At 48.6% G+C, this 15,563-nt stretch overlaps 1 protein-coding gene across 4 annotated transcripts in view; it reads right to left on the bottom strand.

The window, feature by feature from the left end:
• Pecam1 (platelet and endothelial cell adhesion molecule 1) overlaps window positions 1–15,563 on the bottom strand; it is an 80,351-nt gene that overhangs the window by 48,271 nt on the left and 16,517 nt on the right. For all 4 annotated transcript variants that reach the window (XM_048446014.3, XM_048446016.3, XM_048446017.3 and 1 more), the window contains exons 2-3: window positions 9,167–9,516; window positions 9,045–9,071 (exon numbers count right to left, since the gene is read on the bottom strand). In XM_048446014.3, the coding sequence (XP_048301971.2) occupies window positions 9,045–9,071; window positions 9,167–9,230 (91 nt within the window). In that variant the 5' untranslated portion in view covers window positions 9,231–9,516. The remainder of the gene's footprint in view (window positions 1–9,044; window positions 9,072–9,166; window positions 9,517–15,563) is intronic.

The raw sequence follows: 15,563 nt of genomic DNA, 5'->3' as shown, positions 1-15,563 counted from the left end.
CTAATTATCCCCCTTAATGAGATAAACTTTTCCTCGGGGCAGCTGCTGAGAGCCATTTCACAGACGAGTCCCACCATTTGGCCCTTGTAAAAGTCCTTCCTCTTCTATTTCCTTTTCTCCCCGGTGCTGAGCAAAGTCTGGGAGTGTTTTCCTGGCCACTGTGAGCTTCTCACTCAGGCTCTGAAGTCCCCCTCTCCTGCCCCTCGCCCTCTTGCTGTTTGCCTGCCCCACCCCAACTGCAAAAGGCCTGGCTTTCTCTCTCTCCATTTCCCTGAACTTTTATAGCTCTGCCACTGTCGTTTTTTTTTTTTCTTTCTTCCAAATGCTGATAAAACTGTCCACAAGCTTTAAAGACATAAAACATCCAGAGGTGGGCATAGTGAGGTAGGGCTGCAAGGGCTAGACAGAAAGGACCTGTCTCAAAAAAAAAAAAAAAAAAGGAAAGAAAGAAAGAAAGAAAGAAAGAAAAGTTCAAAGCAAATTCAACTAAAGCTCCAAGTGTGGCTTTTTTTTTTTTTTTTTTTTTTTAAGACAGGGACTCACTCACTATGTAGCCCTGGCTGGCATGGGACTCACTCTGTAGACCAGGCTTGGATCCACAGAGGTCTGTCTACCTGTCTCTGCTTCCCAAATGCTGGGATTAAGGTGTGCACCGCCATGCTTGGCAAGAGTGGCTTTTGTGGTGAGGCTGATGTCTGTCACCGTGGCTGAGTTCTCTAGCACACACCCACTTGTGCAAGGCTCACGTGGCTCACCGGAAAGAACTTTGTGTTGCCCGCCAGCAGGAACACTGCAGGATAGAAGACGGGGAAACACTGCAGAAAACTTAAGGAACCGGGTACAGTGACACACACTTCTATCTAATCCTAGCACTCAGGAGGCAGACTGGAGGACCGCCAAGAGCCAGTCGGGCCTACAGTTCCAGAAGATTCAATGCTCTCTTCTGGCCTCCATGGGCACTTCAGGCACATGCTTCACATGTGAGGGAAAATGCCCATAGATATAAAAAATGTAAAAATAATAAAATAAAAATAGGGCTGTTGAGATAACTCAGCAAAGGTTATTTATTGCTGTGCCTGATTGACCGAGTGAGTCTGGGGATCTCTAGGACCCACGTGGTAGGAAAAAATTAACTCCTGCAAGTTGACCTCTGACCTCGACAAGCACATCATAGTGCGCACACACGCACACACGCGCACACATACACTAAAAAAAAAAGTACTAAGAATTAAAAAGAAAGAAAAGAAACATTTCCAGAATGAGCCCAGCCCAAGCCCTCACCCTAACAGACAACATGGGCACAACAAATGTTCACAGCATCATGGCAACCAACCTGCTCTAGTCAGCCTTCAAAACGACCCCTTGTCCCTGCTTGCCACACCTCCTGCTTTATACCGGGACTACCTATGTGACTCCCACAGAGTCGGGAGATTCCTTCTGAGGTCAGTTACAGATCTTCCATTTAGACAAGCTCGCCCCTCCAGGACCTTGGCACTGGGCTCGCCCTCACATCCCACAGGAGTAGCATAGAGAAGGGGGGGGATGTCTCACCGGAAGGAGCCAAGAGTGAGCTCAGAAGCAGGTGGCCCAGGCTCAGTCAGAACGTGAGGAAATAACTTTGACCTTGACCAAAAGTTTGTTGATCAGCACGTGAGACCCAGAGTCGTCACCCCAAGATTGGGTGGCTTTCAGCCACTGAGTCTTGGGATAATTTAAGTTTGTTTTCAAAACATGTCTATTTGTTTATTGGAAGACTATCTTGCTATGTAGTTCAGGCTAGCCTCAAACTCTTCATAATCTACCTTAGCTTCCCAAGTACTGGGACTACACATGAGCCATCCCACCCCTCTCCCAACCCCCTTTGATGTTCTGCTAACACTGAGTGGCCCGGTTTGGCTGGCCACTCCTCCCTGTGATCTTGGTAACCCTAGAATGTGCAGCCTCCCAGATTCACCTTCCCAAGTAAATGTGACAACAGTACTGTGCCTGCAGGCCTCACGTGGGCGGTAATTTTATTGTTTGTTTGTTTGTTTGTGGCAGGGTTTTGTGTGTAGCCCCGGCTATCTTGGAACAAACGGTTCTGTAAACCAGTGGCTAGAGCCCACTACGGCCAAGGATTAGCTTGAGTTTTGAATTTTATGATCTCCCATCTCTAACAGGCATGCATCACCCTGTGTGGTCTATGTCAAGTTGGGAACGTAGGTCCCAGTCCCTAGTATCCATCCCAGCCCCCAGGCCTGGTCTGGACTCCAAATCCCAGCAGGCCAGGACCACTCCCCAGGGTATTTAAGTGATTCCCCCCCCCCCCCCACACACACACCCAAAAAAAAAGAGGAACACGTGATCTCCCTTTCTTCCTCCCAGGGTCGCGGCTTTCCGGTTCCCCCTCAGGGCCACCCAAGAGCGCAGATCTCCCATTAAACCTAGATATTTCTTAATTTGGCTTGTTTTGGTTTGGTTTGATTGGGAATTTTGCATTGGCAGGGAGCCAATGTTAAGAAATATTCCTAACAGTACCACCACCACCTGGCTTGGTCTTTGGTTTTGTTTTGCAAAATACAAAATCAAGCAAACAAAAAGTAAGGCAATAGCCAGTCTTGAGAATTCTCCATGTCTATAAAACAGAAATTCTGTTCCCTGAGCAGAAATGCCCTAGACTGCTGCACAGAGTCTAACTGGCATGGCCAGGGGTGCTTGGCTCTGGGAGGTGCAAATGACATCGGCGATGTCCCACAGAACTCCTGTTATGCACAAATGTATTTTTCTGGGGGGTCCTCTCCTTTCATTCCCCTCAATAAGCCTTAAATTGCTCAAGACTGCTGTGGAGAGCAGAGGTCGCAGGGGTCAAAACAGCCTAAAGAGATCTGAGAGAGAGGTTGATGAAAAGAGACTAGGGTAACAAAGCCTTCACAATGCCAAGTCAGGCGGTGGTGGCACACGTCTTTAATCCCAGCACTCAGAGGCAAAGGCAGGTAGATCTCTGTGAGTTCAAGGCCAGCCTGGTCTACAGAGTTCCAGGATAGCCAGGGCAACACAGGGAAATCCTGTCTCAAAAACCAACAACCAAAAGACACAATGTCAAACACTAAAATGATGGGGACCCCTTCCAAAATCAAGGCCCCTTAGCAAGATGAGTCCCACCGCCACCTCCAGCCAGCCACCTGGTTCTCAACCTGGAAATGACTCAGAGCTGGAGGGAAGGAGGAGGCACTGCCCGCCATTGTCAGGAAAATTACAAAGCTCCTGGACACGTGGAGTCCCTGAGGAAATGTCTGTGTTATCAGAGAACATGCTGACCCATCTGCCCATGGCATTCTCAAGCAGCTCCAAGTTCATTTCAAGTTCCCCCAGTCATGTGACATTGTACACCTGCGCCAGGCGCTGGGTATCTGAGGAAAATAAGATATGACCCCGTCTGAGACACCACAAGCTGGTAGGTAGTTGGCTAGAGTTCAGTCATGTCAGTGATGTTGAGAGGGAGGGTTTGCTCAAGACAGCCCAAGGATACGTGTGGTGTGCAGGACAGGCCCCCAGGGATTTGGTCTACTAGGTCACAGGCAGGCCAGCTGTGGGTCTTTCAGAACAACATGTACCAGGGTACAGCGGCATGAGAAACCTGTGTGTTCCGGACATGACAGTTCTAAGAGGGAAGCAGAATGTGGGGAAGAAGGGTTGGGCGGGTCAGGACCGGGGAGCAGGATGGATGAAGGTTCTAGAAAGATCACCAAGGCCTCAGACTCCAGGGCAGTAAGCAACCTGGGGTGGTTCAGATGGAAGTGGCTGAGGCAGGGCAGGCAGGTGGGGCTGAATCAGAGGCGTACAAGACTGTCACGGCAAACAAAGAGGCTTCATTTCTAGAGTGATAAAATATTCTAGAATTAGCCAGGCAATGGTGGCGCATACCTTTAATCCCAGCACTTGGGAAGCAGAGACAGGCAGATCTCTGTGAGTTCAAGGCTAGCCTGGTCACAACAACTAGTTCCAGGACAGGCTCTGAAAAGGCTATATAGAAAACCCTCTCTCAATAATTAATTAATTAATTCTAGAACTACACAGTGCTATAAACGCTCTAAATGTCACTAACAATCCGTTTTAAAATCTGGCAAAGTAGCACACACCTTTAATCTCAGCACTTAGGAAGCCGAGGCAGGCAGATCTCTGTGAGTTCCAGGACAGACTGATCTACATAGCAAGTCCCAGGTCAGCCAGGGCTATACAGCGAGACCCTGCCTCAAAAATAAATAAATGACAATGTAAAGAAAAAAATATTATATTGCTTATATTTTACCACATTTTTAATGCCTAATTTGGTTGAATATGGAAAAGTAGAAGTCAGGTTCTTGGTTCCAGAGAATGCCAGGTAAAAGCTGAGAAAGGAGACAAAACCTTGGTACTGAAGGAAACCATGAAGGCCTGGCATGCTGAGGAGGAAGACTGGCTACGGAGAAACTGTTACCAAGAGCTCCAGAGGAGTGGGGGTGGGATGGCATCTAGATTCAGACCCAGGTCAGAGAAAGGAGGGCTTACTAAGAAAGAGAAAATGCCAGGAAGGAAATCCTAGGTCAGAGAAGCCGAATTCCGGGTGTGATCTTTAGTCAAGGGTAGCAAAAGTTCCAGGATGAGTAGACTTGGCATCAGGAGGGCTTTGGTGACTCCTTAGGGAGCAGAGATTGTCGGCAGGGAGGCCGTGACAGGAGGAAGCAGAGACTGGCCATTCTAAACCAGCCTCGAAGTTCCACGAAGAATGGTAGTAACTGGGGGTGGGCAGTTTGTATATGGGTGTTTTTTTCTGTAAAAACAATAGCCGTTAGCTGGGTTTGCCTATGCAGAGAAAGGAACCGGAAGTAAAGCAGAGACTTTTAAATGAGACCGGAATAAATGTATCAGTGAGGTCGTCATGGTGAGGGAGGGGATGGGCTCAGGCACAGGTGGCCCAGCAGGGGCCCTGACCACCCTGCAGAATGGACCTGCACTCTGAAACCAATAGAAGAGGCAGCAGGATGGGTGGGGAAGCAGATTAGCCAGCAACTAGGGCTGGGCGGGAAGTTCAGGGAGTTCCCTCCAGGCCCACTGTTTTCTAGATGAAGATGGAGCTGAAGTCATCTCCTAAAATGAACCCAGGCGGGCTGTGGTGAGGTGAGAGCTAGAAATGGCCCAGGAGTCTAAGACAGAAGGAGGGACAAGAGTCACGTCCTTGGCTGGGACCTGACTTGCGGACTGGGCAACACAGAATAAACTAGTAAGACATGCCTTTCACATACTCCACTTGGTGGCCTGGGAGGTGGAGCCTGGCTTGCTTACCCCTGGTGTTGATCCTTCCTATCTGAGGGGTTAGCTGGGGAGATCTCTTTCCACAACCTTCCTTGGAGGGATAAAAAACCTTCTCTGGGAATCCAAGAAAGGGACTGGCTGGTGTAAACTTTGACTCTTAATGTTCCCCGTAAGGTTGTACAGTTATGACCTCCCAACTTTTGTCCGGATCTTTGCTGTCTGTTGAGTCTTATTGAGGCCCTCCTGGGTGGAGCCTCCTCTCGAGCCGCTGTCCTTTCTATATTGTCCCTTTTGTCAACTCCAAGAGAAATCTGCTCACTAAACCCTTACAAGCAGTTCAAGTGACCTCTGACGGGGGAGCCAGCTCCATCCAGCTCATCCCTCTTCTTGCCATGCTGCACTCTGTTTTGGGTACTCAGAACTAGGACAGTCAGACTGAAGTCTTTTCTGCATGAATTAACCTTGCTGTCTCAACAGTTCTCAAACACCTAAGAGAAATGTCAGATCAGCTTAACATCTTTCAGGACCAACCATTTAGTGTTCTGCAACCGAACTTGATGACGGCTGTGGGTGGGATGTGTGTCCCCCCAAGAAGGATGCTGCTTCCACACCAGCAAAGCCCAGATGGTTTGAGATGGGACCCGAAGACACAGGTACCAGGCAAAAATTCAGCCCTACCTCTTCTCCAGGAAACGGGCTTTTAGGTCCACCCCACTCTGGCGCTTCTCCCAGTCAAAACCCCTCCTCGTTATCCCCACCCAGTTCTTATTTTACCCTCTGAGCCTCCCCCTGTAACGAAACAAGTGTTTCCATGTGCGCCCCCAACCCCCCGTGGCTCTGATTCTACAACAAGCGATAGGGCCCCAACAGGTAACCCAGCCAACTGACCAATCAGGCTAAGCAACACCTGATCTTGGTACAACAAATCACAGTCGCCTTATGAAATCAAATCCCCTGGCTGCAGTGGTCCCACAAAGCCACAGAAGACCAGTCTTCAGTAATGATGGCCAAAAGGGAGGCACCTGTGCCTACCTAGGGGCAGAGGGGCTGTTTTGATGCAAACCAGCATGGCCTAGTGCGGGAAAATGCTGAACAATTCTTAGAAAGAATCAAACATGGGGAAAAGGTAGGCAATATTCTCAGGAAGATTGCCCAGACTGCTTGGGGGCAGTGGGCAACCCCTTGGCAGATCCAATCTTCATGATTGTACTTAACTTTATCTTTTGTCCCTGGCCTTTCCAGTTGTCACCAAGTTCCTCCAACAAAGACTTTCAAAGCTTTCACCTCCCAGAGGGTCACTCGATTCTCCATGGCCCCGCACTATCAGACCCTATGTCATGGAAGGGACTTTAACACGCTCCTTTCACTGAGATCATCACTGCCCTCCAACTGGAAGACAACCCCCCACTCCAGCCCCTCTCCCTTCTTCTTTTCACCCTCCCAGAGTTGGGGTATATAGCATAATAGCTATATATTCAGGTCATGAGGAATTGAGTCAGGCTGTACTGAGCAATAAAGAATGGCTCAGCCCCTAGCCTGCCCTTTCAACTTCGCCTGCAGAAACAATATGTCTGGTTATCGAAAAGTACCCACCCTGCTTCCAGTCCAACCACAAAAACAGTTGCTGTAACTGCCTGGTAGCTACACACACACACACACACACACACACACACACACACACTACCCTCTAAGAAGGCTCATCTTTCAGAAAGGTTGTGGCCCCTAGCTGTTCCAATAAAGCACTCTCAGCCTGTTGCCCCCCATTTGCCTCCTTTTTCTTATAGCTGGTGTCGTCTGGAGCAGAGAAAGAGGTGAGAGAGTAGTGGGTACCACGGAAAACAGACTATGGGATCTTGAGATGCAAAAAATCCTCTAGGGTTGGCAGAGCAGAACCCAGACAGGAGATGGGGGATGGCTAGGTTGTAGTTCAGTTGGTAGAGTGTTTGGTTAACACACTTAAAGCCCTTGGTTTGCTCCCCAGCACGGCATAAACCTGATGTGCTGTGTGCCTATAATCTCAGTCCTTGGAAGTCAAAAGCAGGAGGACCTGAAACTCAATGTCATCCTCAGTTACATAGCGAGTCTGAGGTACACGACACCCTGTGTGAAAGACAGAGAATAGGGGGGCATGGCTGGGATGGGGAGTAGATGGGGGAGAAGCTTAAATTATAAAGGTGGGTAGGACTGACCACCCTTGTCACTCACTAACCCCTGTAGACAGGACAAGCAAGTCACCGCCTCTACTTCAATCTCAACTTTACCCTACTCCTTGCCACAGCATCTGTGGACCATTCCATCTTATATCGAGGGGGAAGGGCCCAAGAAACAAAGCAAACCAGGACTTAAAAGAGATGAATGACATCAGGTGATACACAACGGTGACCCCAGCACTAGGGAGACTAAGGCAGCAGGATTTAGAGTTCAAAAGCAGCTTGAACTACCCAGTAAGTCCAAGACTACCTTAGACTACACTGTGAGACTCTTGGCTTAAACCAGACTGCACAAAGCAAAGCAAAAGATAAACCCCAGACAGACAGACATCCGGGTTTTAGGTAGTGGAGATCAGATCGCAGTGCTGACAAACCCTTGCTTTCCAGGCTGAATCCCATCTTTCGGAGGCTCAGAAATAGCATCCTTAAGTGGGGATGGCTTGAAGGAACACATAGTCTACCTCCATGAGTTGCCAAGAAAATTAGACCATTAAGAAAACGCAGACTAACCAGAGACTCATGGACCACAGCCCTTCTAACCCTGGGGCCACAGCTCCATCCTTGGTTCAACTCAGCCCCATTGTGTACAGCTATGTCAGCTCAAAAGAGCTATAGGGGAGAGCCTGTAACCTAGGGTTCCCTATTCGCCCACCAAAGTGACTTCTGACTGACAGAGAATGCAACCTGTGGCCTTTTTCCTGGCCCACAGCTGAGCCCCTTGCTTCAGAGGCCCAGACCAAGCAGAATAAAACCCCTTATCTGAGATTTTGAAGATTTCAGATCAGCTCTCAAGTGGATGATGGGGCCAATTTTAAGACAGAACCCTTCCCTGTGTGCAGGCTCAGAAGATCTGAGGTGGAAACGGAGCTTCCCAGGTGGGCAGAAAAGGAGATCAGACTCTTCTTTTACTCTCCCAGGACAAAGGGAGTCCTAATATTCAGTTACAATTGGTTCCTTCTGCGGCAAGTCTACTGTGTCTAATTTATAAATCAGAACAATTGAAAGACTTGGTTTTGTGTGTGTGTGTGTGTGTTTAATTTTTAGTTTAGAGGAGTTGGTTTTGTATTGTTTCAGACAAAATCTCATGTAGCCTGGACTTCCCTCAAACTTGCTATGCAACTGAAGCTGGCCTTGACTACTGATCCTTTGAATGTCTGCCTCCCAAGTGCTGGGATCACAGGCACCAAACCCAACCGAATACAGAGGAGTTTGAAAGCAAACATTTGGAAATGTAGTGTGATGTAAAAACAAATAGTTTAAGGTAGAAAGACTTGCAAGTAAATGAGGGATCCCTGGATTTTTAAAAAAATCATCTCCCGAATTCCAACAAACAGCCACCCACCAAGATCTAAGGCTGGGCTCCGGAACGAGCTCCTCCAACAACTTACAACACGTTTTGTTCTAAAAGCCTCTTTTTTAAAAATGCCAAGATAGAATCCACTTTGGTTTTCCTTTGGAATATTTTTCTCAGTCTACACATGCCAACCCTAAGCAGTCTGACGTGAGCTAAGAATCTCAGAAACAACACCAAGAAGGAAGCCACGTAAAAACATCAGGACTTACAGTTTTCCTGCGCCTGGAGGCTTGAATCTGGAAAAGACAAGAGAAAAAAAAACATCTGTTGATTTCACTAACCCCAGACCAAAGTCTCATAAAACTGAAGCAGAAGTAGGTTAAAAACTCACAGAGCAGCAGTGTGAGCAAGACCGCCCGGCGCATCTTGCTGACTGAGGTCCACCTCAGTTGCATCCTGAGAGGAAGACTCTTGCGGACCGAGGTGTACAGTCAGTTTTGCCTTCCGGCCATGCCTCAGGTGCAGAATTCTCTTCCCAGTCACAGACCAGAAACCTACTGTGCAAAAAGCAAAAACTGCTCTGAGGGCTTCTCCAGGCGTCCAGAGAGAGACCGGCTCTGGCACTTGTCAGGTAATGGTGGCCATAGCTGGAAACCAAGAACAATGAGGTCTGGGCTGGCCTGATATCTCCTCAGGAAATGACTGGTCTTCCGGAGGGACCACGGAATCCAGTGGCTTTGTCTAGAAGGGAAGAAAACAACAAAAAGCCAGAAGTGACATTTGCCTCAGAGTTCTTGGGTCTCTTGCCTCCTCTGGGTTTGGGGACTCCTTCCCCCAGACAAGGTGAGGGGTTCTTATTTCCCTCCCTTCGTCTTCTACCCATAGTGCTTTTACAGGATACCCAGTAAGGCCTGCCTTTCCTGTGGGCTCCCCAAAGGGGCCTGAGTCCATACCGAGTAAATCTGGGCCTCCTGTCCTTCCATGGCTGGCTTCTCTGACAATATGCTGTGTTTGTGAGGAGCGCTGCCATCCAGGCATCGGAGCTGGGAATTCAGTAGGAACAGGGACTTTCCTTTAGTCTCCGCAGTGGGCTCCAATTACTGACTTAGGCACCAAAGGAGCCCTTTTGACCATACATAGGTGTATGTATGTACATGTAGTCCATACTAGATCACAGGGAGGTTTCTCTCCCCCCACCCCCAACCTTTTTGTTTGTTATTTATTTGTTTGGGCTTTTTTTAAAATAACATTTATTTGTTTGTGCTCGTGGCAGTGGAGTGGAGCACACATGTGCCACTCTGTGTTTGGGGTGGGGTGGGGTGAGAGGCCAGCCTGTAGGAATTCTTTCCTTCCACCATGCTCAAACTCCGATCAAACTTAGAGCATCAGGCTTGGCACTGAACCATCCTGCCCCCCTCTATTTATGGATCTTCATGAGAGTATGAATATGTGAGTTGGGGGAGGGACGTCTGTGTGCCAGTGTGTGCCTGGAGGCCAGGGAGGGGGTCAGGTCCTCCAGAGCTGATGCTGTTTGGCAACTGGGATCTGAACTCCAATCCTCACGATTGCTCAGCTAATACCCTTAACTGCTGAGTCATCTCTCCAGTTCCAGCTCACCGCTTCTCCCTCCTCCCTACACCCTCTCCTTCCCAAGGCTCCAGGGATGCCAAGGTGCTCTGCCGTTGAGTTAACAATCCCTATTCCCTTCCCTCATTCCTTTCTTTATTCTGATGCAGGGGCTGGCTAAATGGCCCAATGCTACCTTTGAACACAATCCTCCCATCACAGACAAATAATGGAGATAAAAGATGTGTGCAGCCTTGCCTCCTACGGAATGTTCTAGACTATACATTGGTTTCTTTCATTTTGATGTTTGAAATGTAGTTACACTCTCTGGGGAAAAGCAGACCTTAAGCCTCCATTACCCATCATTACCTAACCCTGCCCGAGGCTTTGGTTGCTGAAATGTAAACTCCCAGAATGCATCACGTGCCTTTCCCACTGAAGCATCTCTTTCCCTCTTCGTTGCGAACTCCTTCCATGCCCCTTCCCCTCCCTCATCTTCTCAACAGCCTGTTCTCCTCAAGTAGACTGACAACTTCATGCTCGCAGAGGAAATGACTCCTACTTAGTAGACCAAGGAGCTTTAGTCAGGGCCAGAGCGATGGCTCAGTGGTTAAAAGCATTTCTGCTCCTCTGGAGAACCAGAGTTTCGTTCCCACCACCCACATCAGATATCAAATACCTGCCTGTAACTCTAGCCACAGGGGAGCCAGTGCCCTCTTCTGGCCTGAGGACACACACACACACACACTGCAGATACTCTATATAGACACATATACAGAAACAAAAGAAAAGTAAAGAGCTGCCGAGCACAGTGATTCACAGCTTTAATCCCAGTACTCCAGAGACAGAGGCAGGCAGATCTTCGAGTTCAAGGCCATTCTGGTCTACAGAGCAAGTTCCAGGACAGAACACAGAGATATCCTGTTGAGAAAAAAAATGATAATAAATAATAATAATAAAACATTAGTTAGAGACTAAAGCTGTAGCTCAGCTGGTAGAGTTCTGGCTCGGCATTCAGGAAGGCTGGGGTTCAGTGCTCAGAATCACACAATTCCGGTGTGGTGGGGCATGTCTGTAATTCCACTTGGGAGATGGCAGCAATAGGATCAGAGGTTAAAGGTCATTCTTGGCTGCATAGTGAGTTTAAGGACAGACTGGACATCAAAGCACCCTGTCTCAAACAAACAAAAACTCAAGAGTCAGCTATGGTGGCACACATTTAATTCCAGGATTCTGGGAGCAGAGATACACAGACAAATCTCTGTGAGTTCAAGGCCATGCTGGAGTTCCAGACAGAGCCACATAGTGAGATTCTGTCCAAAAACAATACAAAAAAACAACAACACCAAAAATCCCAGGGAGCATTAGTCTGACGTTTGTCTCGGTTAGTGCTGGGAATTACCGTACTGTCAGAATTGGATGACCTGTGCCCTGACGGTGCCCTTTCCTTCCTTCCTCCTTTGCTTTAGGAACAGGATCGCCTGTTGCTCTGACTGGCCTTGAACTCACTATGTGGAAAACTCCTTGCTCCCCAACCCTGCTGCTTGTATCCAGCAAGAGCCAAAAAGTGATGGTTTCCATCTAGAAAATCATTCCCTGCTCTGACTTGTTTGATAGGAGCTGTTGAAGAGCGTTGGGCATGGAACCCCTTCCTTCCTCCCCTCCCCTTCCCTCCCTCTCCCTCCCTTCTTTGCTTTTCTCCCTTTTCTCTCTCTTTCTATTTGTCTGTTGTTGTTGGGTTGTTTTTTGTTGTTGTTGTTGTTATTTTGAGACAAGTCCTCAGTCTCGCTCAAGGTTTCTCTATTATGTAGCTCTGGCTGTCCTGAAACTCCCTATGTAGACCAGGCTGGCCTCAAACTCACAGAGATCCGCCTGCCTCCGCCTCCCAAGTGCTGGGATTAAAGTTGTGTGCCACCACCAGTGCCACCGTGACTAGCTGGGGCCACATTTCAAAAAAAAAAAAAAATAACAAGTTGAAGCTGCAGAGAGGGCTCAGAGGCTAAGAACTCTTGGTGCTCTTGCAGAGGACCGGAGTTTGATTCCGAGCACCTACATGGTGGTTTACAACAGGGATTTGACATCCTCTCTGACCCATGAGGTCACCAGACACACACAGAGACAGACAGACAGGGCAAGATAATACACAAATTATTTTTTTCAAAAAATTTTAAAAGCAATAAATTAAGGGCCAGAGAGATAGCAAGCAGAAACCCTTGCCACCAAGTCAGATGCCCTGAACTTTAGTAATGGGGATCCACATGACAGAAGGAATCGACCCCAACAAGCTGTCCCCTGGTGTCCACACTGAAAAGTTTCTGCACCCCATAAGCCTCTCCACCGATGCAGCAATCCAAATCAGACTGAATCAAACCAATTAGAAAAGATCAGGTTTAATAGGTAAAACGCTCCCAGATGATCTTCCGGACCCCCAGAGAGAAGACAGGGAAGAGAGACGGAAAAAGCCACATCTGTTTTCTGTGGGGCAGTTTAAATTCCCCGGGGAGTGGTCTTGAGCATCTCTGGGGGAGAGGTCAGCACTTGGTGGACTTTCTGGGATGTGGCTGGGTTTGGAGAGAGGTGGAGGAGGGGCTTAGGGCGGAGCTTCCACCAGAAAGCATACAAGCACTGTGATGTGCATGTACCCTTCCACAGCAAACAAAATTTAAAATCTATTGGTTGATTGGGTTGCTCTATTTGTGTGTGGTCTTTTCCCATTTTCTTCTTCGCCTTCCCTATTCTCAGTGAAATCCTTGGTGGGAAGGCGGGCAGAGAAGGTTGCCTACAACTGTTGCCTCCTGAGTAACAGGTCAAGGGTCTGACGCCTACAATGAATGATTAGAGTCCTCGATGTGCCAACCATACAGGACCAGATTCCTTCAGGACCCCATTCCTCTCACGGGTTCTTCCTCTTCCTCTTCCTCCTCCTCCCCTCTTCCTCTTCCTCCTCCTCCTCCCCTATTCCTCTTCCTTCTCCCTCTCCTCCCCAAATTCACCTAATGATCATCTCCGTGTGCAGTGCCCCTGCCTGCAAGTGGTACAGGTCAAAGTCACACCTAGAAAGCTGCCCACTGGCCTACACTTCTGGAAATAGCATTTCCGAGCAGCTGCAGTAGGCTAGGGGGAGAGGGGGACAAGGCAGGCAGCAGACCCCTTCTGCAGGCAGCAGGCCAGGCAGACTTCCACCCACTTCTAGGCTGTGGTGACAATAAGCATGACTCATAGCCATGTGCTCCCACAACCTGTTTCCAAGGCTCTGACGAACCTTGGAAAGTGGACAGAAGACAAATCTGCTGGCATCAGGCACGCCCTAGCCAGGGTATAAACTGGCAAGAGTGTGCAGGTCAGAGAGTTCCAGCCTCTTCTCTGGGGTTTGAGGACTGAAACATTTTGAGCTCACTCTTCACCTATAATGGGACTAATATGACCATCTACCCATTACTCGGATTTGTCAGGAAGTTCCCACGAAAACTAGCATTCGGAAGTCCCTTCACCTACAGAGCACACTGTCAGTTGGAAACTGGAAGCCGTAGAAGGGTTTCAGGAGTCAAAATCAGGTAGACGTGAGCCCATCTGGCTCTCACTCAACGCTCCAAAGAAGGCAGAGAAAGTGGGCAAGCGGTGCTGAGCGATAAACATCAATACACGTTTAAAAAGAGGTGAAATGCCTCTGTCAGAAACTGCGGACATTGAGACAGAACAGGCGCTGGGTGACTAAGTGGAAGAGGTTATCTGTGCTTGGTTAAAATGTCCAGGGGAAGCCATCTGCTAACCTCTGCAAAGGCCTCTGGAGGGTCCAGGCACGCGGAATCACTATTGCAGATTCCTGCAGTGCGGGAGAGCGAAGGTTACTGAGTGGACGTGCTGCTTCCTAACGGCTCGGGCTCCAGCTCCACTGCCAACACTTCTTCACTCGACGCTGTCTTCAAGTCACGATTTTTCTTTGGTTTCCACAGTAGTAGTGTTAGTAGCCAGGGGAGTTCCTCCTGGGGGGGCTCTTCTCACCCTTGAGAGTTTTCCTTACTTTCTCTTAATAAATCTGGGGTCACTTGACCCAAAGACTTGTTGCTCTAGCCAGTCGGGAGACTGGGGCAGAACCTGGATAGCCAAGACTGGCGGGGGGTGCCGGGATTGAGACACAGAGGCTTCTTTTCAGGTGGAAGAACAGCAACCTTTATTTTGCCCAGCAACCTTTTATACCTCCACTCCTTCTGTGGAGACCCACCGGTCAGAAAGAACACAAACATCCTTGTCAATTACAGACCACAAGGAAGTTCTGCTGTCGGTCAGGGGGGGTGAGGGCAGTTGGATCACAACTCTCCCCATTCTATTTTTTAATACCTTGCCTGTCATGGGGAATAGCCCTCTAATATTCCCTGTCTTAGGTAGCATCCTGCCCCCAAAGTATTGCCCATCTGTGGCTACCCAGACACATAGCCCTAAACCAAGTATCCCCAGGACTGACAGTGCCAAGGAGCCAGACCAGCGCGCAACCATCTAGCATGCACTAACTGGGTGACAAAATTAACAAAAGCAGTATTCCAAACCCCTCTCATATGACGGTTGAGTTCCGTAACAGTAGCAGAAGCATGTGATACAGTGCCATGAGTAACTCACATAACATGATTAACTGTTGAAAAGTCCAAAGATAGTCCACTTGCTCCTGAACCAGAGCTACTTATTGGTTTAAGGTTAATATGACCAATTGAATAGTGAATGATTGCTGACTCTTTTCAGCAAGCTGGTTGACAGTCTCAGCCGTCTGCACAGTCTGTGAGAGAGCAAGTCCGGCAGCAGTAGCTGTGGTGGCAAAGCTCTGCTCCAGCTGCCTTCTGGATCCAGTCACACTCACTCTGGATCCAAACTGCTGCATGGAGTGGAGCAGAACTCAGGAAAGCAGGCTCGCTGCTCCTGCTCCGGAACCCTTGAAGGGGCCCCACTTTAACAATCTTTTAGGGAGTTTGGGTGTTGTCAACCTGTCTAGCTACTTCCGGCTGAGCGGGGATGCTGCATTCTTGGGGGTATTTTACATCAACATTTTAGGGGATCTCAGTGACTCAAACCACATAAATTTGCCATGAATCCACAGGTTCTCATCCTCTGTGGAGACAAAAGCAGAACCTCTTTTCCAAAGCATCAAATCCTTAGGCCCATATTTAGAGTCAAAATACCTTTCTTAGCAGTTCCCAGAGCAAATGCCTTTCTCCAGTCCAGAGCACAAAGGA

The sequence above is a fragment of the Myodes glareolus genome, chromosome 9 (genome assembly GCF_982192425.1).
Source record: "Myodes glareolus chromosome 9, mMyoGla1.1, whole genome shotgun sequence".
NCBI classification, from domain to species: Eukaryota; Metazoa; Chordata; class Mammalia; order Rodentia; family Cricetidae; genus Myodes; species Myodes glareolus.
Note: the sequence above shows the minus strand (reverse complement) of the source record. Positions and strands in the feature narration are given on the sequence as shown.